The sequence below is a fragment of the Trachymyrmex septentrionalis genome, unplaced genomic scaffold (genome assembly GCF_001594115.1).
Source record: "Trachymyrmex septentrionalis isolate Tsep2-gDNA-1 unplaced genomic scaffold, Tsep1.0 scaffold108, whole genome shotgun sequence".
Classification (NCBI taxonomy): Eukaryota; Metazoa; Arthropoda; class Insecta; order Hymenoptera; family Formicidae; genus Trachymyrmex; species Trachymyrmex septentrionalis.
In genome coordinates, this window is record NW_017304207.1 from 1,062,825 (window position 1) to 1,073,756 (window position 10,932).

General features: G+C 36.0%; 1 protein-coding gene across 1 annotated transcript in view; it reads right to left on the minus strand.

Annotated features, from left to right (window-relative positions):
• Positions 1 to 10,932, minus strand: part of LOC108747563 (retinal homeobox protein Rx1-like) — a 68,421-nt gene that overhangs the window by 41,435 nt on the left and 16,054 nt on the right. The window contains exon 2 of the mRNA XM_018485124.1: positions 563 to 795. Coding sequence (XP_018340626.1) covers positions 563 to 795 — 233 coding nt within the window. The remainder of the gene's footprint in view (positions 1 to 562; positions 796 to 10,932) is intronic.

Genomic DNA, 10,932 nt, shown 5'->3' on the forward strand with positions numbered 1-10,932 from the left:
ATTCAGATGACAGATTGATATAGAAACAGCGATGAATAGTTAGATTGAGTGAACGAAATTAATTGTAGCTAGTGAAGTGCACACACGTACTTTTAACAAATATTTAAACTCGATTTTTTTCGAGGGAAAAAGGAGCTCTACGAAAACATTGCATTCGATATATTCGACATATTTTTACATGAGGAATCACTTCTTTTCCGGACATGAGAAATCACTACGCTTTCCGGACATCTTGTGCATATAGAAAATAGTCATATATTTTCGATATAATATATCTTTTAATAAATTTTAATATATCAAAAAAGGAAAGATTTGTGAAAGCAATTAATAAAATGATAATTTGTTAAATGAGACAAGGAGATATAAAAAGATTTTTCACGTTCCTTTTTGTATATTTCATAAAAAGAAAAGGTACTTTTCAATCGAACCCCATCACGTCACTTTGAACTTGGAAAGGAAGCTTTCTCCCTCTCGAACTCACGTATTCGCAAAAGTTAGCGCGAGGAAAACGTTACTCTTCCTTCTTTGGCCGATCTGTGAATTCGTTCGTAGAATGACTCACCTGAACACGAACTTCCGGGAGATTCACCTTCATGGCGAGCTCCTCCCTGGAATAGACATCCGGGTAGTGGGACTTCTCGAACGCTCTCTCGAGCTCGTGCAGTTGGTAAGTCGTGAAGGTAGTCCGGTTGCGACGGTGTTTCTTCTTGCCCCCGTTACCGTTTATGTCCTCTCCGCAGCCCGCGCCGAGTTCCTCGTCGCTACCGCCGCCGGTGGAGTTGCAGCTGTTCTCACCTGGAAGCCGCAACAGAGAGAGAGAGCGGTCAGGGTCTCCTCGGAAACGGTCGTTACGGGTAATAGGAGCGGTAATGGTGATCGATTTATCCGGAGTCGCAGCTATTACCCCCATTATGCGCGCATAATAGTAGCTATTAGAAGTGCTGCAACGCGTGCGTGCGTGCGTGCGGAAACGCGTTACGCCTGTATGGGTGAATCGGCCGCGGCGCGCGGCTTTAAAACGCCATTCGCGGCCTGGATTTCTTCTCCTTCTACTTTTTCTTACTTCTCTCACGTTTTGTGCGATCGAGCAAGCGAAAAGTACGATGCGTTACGCTTCGTTGAATATAAAAGAGACAACGAGGATTAATTAGAGTATTTGACGTTTAATGTATGCGGCGCTTGTGGAGAGAACGGAAGGACGCCGGTTATGAACGGATGGATTACTTTTCTCGGCGAGAGCGCGCGAGAGCGTATACCTGTATAAAGTATCGGTTGTCACATTTTCTTTATATATGAAAATACAATATAATCTCGCGGTGAGCTTGCAAAAATAAAATGTGAATCAGCACGATGAACCATTATGGGAGTTAATGAACGTTCTTCCCATATGATTTTGCCAGATAACGAAGCGAACGAACCAAATTGCTATTTTTTTCTTTCGTCAATAATTTCAAATATAAATAGGAGACACTTCTTCCTTTATGATATTAATGCGAAAGTGGAAGATTGGATATTGGTTATCGAGAATAAAGCTGTGTGCCAGGAAATAATCATTTATATATCCCTCTCTTAATATTTCTAAAATACAATAAAATATTTTATAATCGGAAGTAATGGCGGAAAAGTGGGTTTTTTTCCCTTTCTAATAATTTTTGCGCAATTAAATCAGACTCCTCAAATATTTTTGAAATAAGATACGAAGTGTAAAACAAGTTGCAAAACTTGTAAGCTGCTGTCTCTAACCAAAAAAGTTTTATGTGTATATACATACATGGCATACATAATATTTCAAAAATAATGTAAGAGAAAATGATAAATATGTTTGTGAAATTGTAACTACGCTTAATACGATTAATATAACTTGTTATAAGGCGACTTATTAAGACTCTATATTTCTGGATGGAAATAAAAATATGCAGAATAAGTCTAGTATATATACTTTTGCGATGAAGATATAAAGCTCCAGTGGAGTATTTATAAGTCAAGTCGGAAACGTTCTCATTTCTAGGTGCTCGAAGGAAGGATGTGCCCTGAAAGAATCATCTAATCGTTTAGAGATAAACGAGAACATCGCCGTAAATACGCGATAAATATGCGAGCAGCACGCACTCGTTTCGTATCTGGGTGACACGTTGTATTTGTGTAACTGGACCCCTATCGTTTCGACACCACTTATCTGACGCTTTATTAAGGCGACGGCCACATCGCCGCATCGTTATCGTCGTTAACGAAAGGGTCAGCGCAATGAAAGCGACGGGGATTTATTTACGTACGCCGTACAATCACGCGATCATTTTCACTGCAAATAACGATGGCACATTCCACCGTATTTGTGTATTTAGAAACATAGCCACGAGTATTCGTGCCCGGTATTCCGGTCGAGGTCTAATCGATTTAAGCGCAGAATTAATTGTCCGACCGACTACGATATGCCGTGCCGGGCGCCCACTGTGCTTAATTGTTTCACTGTCAAAGCGCAGGTGCATTGTAATGAGATTTCCATTGGCGATGACAGCGCTGGCGATGACATCGTGTGCCGCCGGTAGCCTTGGAAAGTTTCTTTCTTGTACGATATCGCGTATCTCTGCTTGATTTATTCAGGAAATATATACGCGCGTGATTACTCGTGATTTCAAACAATTGTACACGTAGAAAATTCGGAGGCAAACTACGAATTTTGCTGGTAGATTTTCAGTTAGTTTCGCAGCGGAAACGTATAATTGATTTACAACGCTAACTCTAAAATCTATGTGTATACTTTTGACACAGTAGATTGATTCTGCGTAATTTGTTCGAGCAATTATTCTGCTTTAAATTCAATTTTTATTTTAGCTTTATCTCACAAGAATTTTTCTTGTGAGAAAAAAAAATATTACTATTACATAATATAATACTAATATTAGAGAGAGAAAAAAATGTACGCTCGCGTGCATTGCACAGTTTCGTTAGCCCGTTGTGCTTCGAGGAAAAATACTATCGTACTACTGTATATCTTACCGTGCACTTTTACCTACTTTCGTATAAATTACAATTTTCTTCGTAAATTACACGATCGTCGCCAGACCGTGCAATTTCGCGGATTAAATCATTAAGTGAGTAATCACTAGGTAATTTTCGAGCACTTTGAGTCGCTATGAAAGAACTTTAAGCGCGTCAACACGCGGCACTTCCACCGAGCTATTACGCTATCTCTTTCCTTGCAAATTACACCTTTCGTTGAGGTTGATGATTGCTCGCGTCTGAACGCCCAATCAGAAGTCGTTTCATTATTTTCACTTTCAAGGTAATACCGTTTGAAAAGCGTAGGAATTTTTTCACAATTTCCTTGTATATTAGATTGCTATAATTAATAATTACTAATCATATAAGAAATTATTAAATTAAAAATGTGATAAGACTCGTATGAATAAACATTTGAAACTAATGAGAAAAGAGCTTGCGAGCCGAACTAAGTGTGTTTGCGTTGATGTGTGTAATTACCTTAAAATTAGTATTAATGTCATATAACAAATACCTATTTCAACCTTTTAATAAACGATCATCCTCAGTGTTACAATATTAAACAATAATTAAAGTTATGCTAGCCGTTAAACTCGTAGGAATTTAAAACGGTGAATATAAAACGCACGCGCAAATGTTATTAATTAAATGTTATAAGTAATTATTAATCATTCGTACAAGAAATCTTTATCAATCATTAAAAATTCATTATTTTTATTTGCTAAAATCGATCCAATTATGCATATCGTTAAATATTAAACGATTAAATATAAATCAATTCCTTGAATTAAATTTTGTTATTTTGAACTTCCATGTATGGCCAAATTTATTATTTGGACATATTTTAATAGAAAAAAATGTGGTTAAAAAACAACCACATTTAATCAATCCGCTTCATTGATTGAATTGTGAAAGTTTAAGTTTCAAAGTAAGCAACATTCATACATATTAACGTATGCGTTTTTGTTAGTAAATAATAAATTAAATTTGAGTCACGCACACATTTAATACAATTCTTGAATCAAATTGTTCAACTCCATTATTTTAATTAAATTAGTGACATATTGAACAGGAGTAGTTGCGACCTTTCGCGAAGTAATTCAAAGTAACTCAAATTACAATTTGGCATTATGAATTTAATGGAATATCAAAGATCCGATAGTAAGACATACGAATGTAGTGACGAACTTTATAAAGACTTTATATGGATAAAAATTGCGCGGTGAGCAATTAAATAAAGACGAATAAAAATAAATTTTAATCCTTTGTTTTTTTTTTCGCAGCCCAGGCTCAGGTAAGATTAATACGACTGCACGTTATTACACAATGCGGAACGCGTTGCGCTCGCTGGGCGAACTATTACGCGATCATTTTCCCTGCAAATTACATCCATCCCGGGTGCTGCGGTTACTCGTCGACGAACGCCCGATCAAACCTCGCATTATTCCCGTCCCCGAGTGTAATATCGTCCAAGAAACCGAACGGCACCACCGACGAAGAGATTGATCCTGCGGGATCGCGGCAGCAAATAGGTATTTTCCACCGTGCACGCTCTCCCTCCACCCCTTCCTCCTGCCCTCCGTACGTCCGCTCTCTCGTAAATCCTAACTTCATCCTGATCCGTCCCGTCGACGTAGCGTATCAAGGGAAGTTTCTCTTTTCGGCAGTACCCGCTCTCGTACATACATGTTAATGTACGTACGTACATGTGGATATACATATATCCAGGTACTTCTCATTAACTGCATAATTAACCTTCTCTCGCGTCGCAGCGCAGCGCGTTAAATCGAATTGTAGGGGGGTGAGAGAGAGAGGGGGGGGGAGTAATCGGGGGTGGCTCGCGATGGCGACGCGGTGTTCGCGACCCTGCGCAACCGCGTGCACGCATCTAACACACGCGCGTCTCTATTGTATTCGTGACGCCCACGCATCTTCGCGAGAAGCTGCGCCCGATACTAACCAACAATCTAATAACCTCGCCTTAGCTGGCGATTGACCCGCCTGTAACCGTCTAATTATCAACAACAATCGATAATGGCTCCCTCCCCTCCCTCCCCTCCCTCCCCCCCTCTCTCTCTCTCCCTCCCTCTTTTGAGAGTGCCGATGCTACCGTCCCATCGTCCTGCCTCCCTTCCTTCGCACTTTCCTCCCTTTCACGAATCCCTTCCGATCCTCTCTGTCCCCTTCATAGACGGAATTGCTAGTCTCCTAGTTATTTCTTGACGTGCATCCTCTTTGGTGATTACTCTGTTCAGATTGATCTCCCTTCTTCCTTCAAGGACAGTCCGTTTAAGAAGCTAAAGGAGCATAAACCAATGTCAACCAATGTCAATTGGCTAGGAGATAATTTTGTTTTGACAACATTTTAAAGAGAGTTTTAGAGAAAGTTACAAATTTTCATCAATAATCCAAAACCATGAAACATCATTAATCGTTTCTTTTCCATTTAGTGGAGATTTATAATACAAGTATCTAGTAAATGCAAGTAAATGTCATAAATGTTTAAAATTTTATAGACTTTGGAGGGAGGATTTTTTTTTCATCAGAAACAACGTTTGCTACTTTTTGAATATTTTTATTTGATTATTTTCACATTGTGGAAGCATTTAGATGTTTTCGTTTGAATTTACATTATAAGTAAAAGTGGTTTCTAAGTCCTGAATTGATACGTTATTTAATTTAATTGTAACTGCTTCGTACCAGAGAACGCACGGCAATTAAATATAATTCAAGCTTAATAGCGTTATCGCTATTTTAAGCTACTCAGTGAATTTTAATTATCCAATCGTGAGATTGCAAGACAGGGATTGCGAGTGTTTGCCGATTCGTGGCGGTCGAAGGTTATTAACTAATTTAATTCCGCTTTCCGAAAGACGTGCACGCCAGAAGAAGTTTATTCGTGCATCACGCTCCGTGGAGTTTTAACCCGACACCCGATAGAAATTTACACCTGGAAGTTGCGTGTCGTTATTCTCACTCTTAGACACACCGACGAAGATTAGTTTCAAACAAAAACATCTGAAAAAAATTCAAACAGATTGCATGAAATAAGTTCACAATTTACATACTATTGATTTAGATGTATATATATATATATATATGTGTGTGTGTGTGTACATTATGCATCTTACAATTATGCGCATAGCGCGAATTACAGTTGCCATCCGACCTTACATAATTTTTTAATACCTACAAATGAATGATCAGGAGACAAGTTGAGATTTCACGTCAAGTGTGCTAACTCGAGCAAAAAATTTCAAAGGGGGAGGGAAATAAGTACGAATCATCCTATATGCTCATGCTGCTTGCGCATGACGTTTGCCCCGTACAGATACTACGGATATATACGTAGAAGCAGATTTCTGTGATCCCGGATAGGCATATACACGTTTGACTCGAATAACTGGATGCTTCGTATATATGTGCGCGGATACGTCTACGCAATAATTGGTTTCGGTCGGGACAGAGTAACCATCGTGATTAAATCCTACGAGGCAGCTGTGCAGGGTGGCGAAGCGCCGTCGCTCTTACTACTTGCTGCCCTGTTATATCGAGGAGCACATCCCTGAGAACGACCTGTATTTTCGTGGATTAAACGCGACACTATGCCCGGAAAGCGAAAGTTTATGACGTTATCCGAGAGCTGAGATCAGAATTGGCTGGGGGTAGTTGATAATCAAAAAGCGTTATTGACCGTTTTTCGCGCGTTATGAAGATTTAAGAGAAACGTATACTGTCATTTTGCGAATTTAAGTCCACTTAAAGATCGAGACAAGTCTATTCTTATAACAAAATTATATTAAATTTCAAAGCAATACTACACTCTTGATAACAAGCAATAATCGAACAAACAAGATGTTTAAATAATGGTAATTAATTATAATTGATACAACATATAATGTAAACGTTTCAACTCACAGAGAGACTTCGTCAGTGCAATATAAATATAAATAAAAATAAATAAAAATATTAAATTCCAACATATCGATGTGACGAGTCAATAATTTTCTCTTCTAAAATTATATCGTCATTCGTTCTCTTCAATAATTCGATAATTAATTGAGTCAAGATAACTTTGCCACACCATGTCCAAACGAATAGATAACAGTGAAAATATTCAAAACTAAATGTCCGTTTAACAACGGGAATCGTGTTAGTTCTTTGTGGGTAATATGAATCAAGATATATAAAATTGTTCTCAATCGAAATTACAATTTTTCGAATTATGATAGGTTTTTTTATATTAAGAAACAGTTTTTTCAATTTAATTATTGGTTGGAAACTTAGCGTTAACATAGTGTAATACAAATTGATCAATCAAACAATAGTATGCAGTACATAATAAATTAAAATCTTGTAATAACCACCAACAGCTCGAAAGTGACTAATTGTAAGATAACCAGATCGTGTATCATATTATACATAAAGAAACTTACAATATTATGTGTAAACATTGCTATTGGTTACATTATGACTACAACTAGTGAGAGAGAAACACTATTGGTTATAATGTGATAGTTCTCGTAGTACAATATATTAAAATATGGTCCATCCAGCATCTCGATATCTTTCATATAGTTGATACCATTTTTTTTATCTTTAATATAAATCATTTTTATAATTAGACTTTTCTAATTATGTTCAATTTCTAATATTTTGACATTCTCCCAATCAAATGTGTGGTTAGACTTTATAATATGTTCAGAGATAACTCAGTGTTTGGAAAGATCTAATTTTATGTTATTTGTATGTTCTTTAATTCTAGTTCGTAATTGTCTTTTGGTTTGTCCAACGTATGAAACATTGCAATTTTTGCAAGAAATTTTGTAAACATGACTATTGTAAAATAAAATTTTATCTTTTTAAACCCTTACAAATTTATTCAATTTGTTCAGTAAAAACCTATTATGATTGTGGATTTATTAATAAAAGATGTTGCCATTCCTGAGATTCCTTTGACACATGGGATTATAAAATCTTTTTTATTAATTGGATTTTCTTTTATCATTTTATCCCGTACGTTAGACTTGTATACGAATAATTTCTCTTTAATCTTCTATTAATATGTTAACATTAAAAATGAAATCTAGAGGATAATCGTTTTTCAGTAACATGTTAATACATAATTCAATATTTTTGTCATAAAACAGACGATGAGATAGTAAAATAGCATAGTCTACTAGACTAAAGATGGTTCTTATTTTTGACTCTTTGGATGGTTAGAGTAAAACGATAAATATCGTCAGAGAGAGATTTTTTAAAAGTCCAGAGAAAGTTTTTTAAATAAATTTTTATAAATGGAAGTGAGAGAGAGAGAGAGAGAGAGAGAGAGAGAGAGAGAGAGAGACAAATCTATTTTTATAATGCATTTAATTATGTAACGAAAATAAATAGGTAATGTATGTTTTATTCTTCCCTGTAAAAATAAATTTTTTTAAAAGGGAATAAGACACAGATATGAAGAGACTTGTTTTTGAAAAGCGTTGTGATGACAGATAAAAATAATTTCGAATGTTTTTGCTGCTTTGCTATATTACAATTTCATGTCGCATCATAAAAATTTTTACATCATGTGAAAAGATGTGTTTATATATACATAGGTATACGTACATAAAAATATGTTCATATAAGGACATATTATATAGTATATTCATTACACATAAGTATGTCATATAGATCATATCAGATCTTGTTATAAAAGAGATTTATCGGAGAAACTCACCGTTGCAAATTGCAGGAAAATAAATTAATGCAGTTTTCGTGTTGCTTTTTATCGGTCCTTATTTCTGCCTAGTGTAGTTCAGGAACATTTTACGTTTACTGCATTCTCATCGGCGCGAATAGGAACGTCCTGATGAGTAATTTTGTGACACGTGATCTCAGAGAGGGATGAACGAGACAGTCGTCGGTTATTTCGCGTTCGGACGAGCGACGGAGGAGATGGTATCGCGCGGATGCAAAGCGGTCCTAGTCGGTTCTCTAGCTACTTAAGAGATTGACACGGCGAGATAGTATAATGGACGGAGTGGCCCGAGAGAGGAAAGATTCGTGGTTCTGCTTTCCAGACCGGCCACCGGCTCTAATGGGCCAACACTGATCGCTGATAAATTTCAAAATGCCGTGGGGGCCTTTTGATTCTTCTCTGCGACTTAATCGAGTTAAGGCGTCGATTGAGGAGCGCGTTAGCGGCGAGTTAATGCGCCGCGCGTCATTCCCCGAGGAACGATAGCATACGCAATCCTGTCTGTAAGTACGATATAAAATGCACGAAGCAAGCTACGCAAGTGAACGTCTGAATGACGCTTTCACACAAGACAGTGCACTTATATTATTTAAAGTGATGAATCAATCGTTTAATTATATATTCAAATGTTAATTAAATAGTTATGCATCGAGAGAGAAAAATGTTATTCGCCCAAGAAATGTTTCTTTCAATTGAAAAACCTTTCTCTGAGTGTTTTACCACAATTGATAAAATAATTATGGTATTTCTGACTATAAAATTGCAATTGTAATTACAATTAGTAAAATAATTAATGTTAGGAGCTCATCTGCATAAATACTGTTATAATGTTAGTAATAATTATATTTATATAAAATACACGTATATATAAAATATACATATATATAAAATATATATAATTAGCACCGAAAATTACTATAATATATAATCATAGTTCTTTGCCAATTATATACGTTTTTAGTACATAAAATTAGAAATATAATTATTATTACTAACATTATAGCAGTAATTACTATAAAAATGAAGCTCTTAAAACCATAATTATTTTATCATTATAATTATAGTCAATACCAAACACTTTTCTCTCAGTGTACCTTTAATTTGCGCATCACTTACCGCGCTAAATTCTCATTGCGATTTATTTTTTAGTTTGTTATTTACATTAATGAGAAACCTTGGACCATTTTCTCATTATTTATCAAAAATAAAAGTAATTGCGTCATTAACAATTATTTTCGACATTTGTAATTTATGTATATTATATATTATTTATACGTTATAATTTGTGAACTTTTTGGATAGTTTATATCAATAAATGATTAGTACTATTGTAATGCATTCTTCCTAAGAGATTACATTTTGAGTGGAAATAGTGTAAATCATTAATCGCTGTGTGAAAAATATTCTATTACTGATTCACGTGGCATTCGCCAAATATAAGTTCTAACTTTGATAGACAGTATTTTCGTCTAAATATGCAGTTTAATATCGACATGTTCGAACGAACGGATCGCATATCCATGATGGGAATTAAAATTGTTCTTTCTCTATAAAATTTAGCAACGCGGGATCGAGTGGAACGGGTCTTGAAAAAATCATCAGATATATGTCAAAAGTTACGCATTGTTAGGTGCTCATTAAAAGCGACTAGCTCGGGTAGTTCAGTTCGTTTCCCTGTTTGTAATGTAAACCGCATATATCCCAAAGCGCACATTTAATATATTTGCGAGCAAATGTCGCGAATGATGAATTAGAGGTAAACGAATTGATTCCAACAAATATACGAGAGCTTTCCGCGGATCAGTCGCGGACGATGATATCTGACTGCCGGTCGAATTAATTAATGTCCTGTTGGCATTTTGTTAAAAGAAAGTCGTACTTTGGCGCATAAAACGAGAAGCCGGTCAACCGCCAATCAAGTGAGATAGTTGCATGGAACCGATGAACTTTTGCGCTTTTTTAGATGCCCGTAATTCAATATTATTTCGCAATGACATTTTTTCCACGCGATTATTAGATCAGGCAGCTGAATTTCAGTATCTCGAGATAACGATTTTGTAGAAGTTTGCAACTCCATCATAATATTGTTATATCAATGAAAATCGCGGCAACGCTTTTCATATTGGTTGTTCTTACGGTTTATAGGCCCTCAATTTGAAATTGTGAGAACAGTTAATAATATATATATA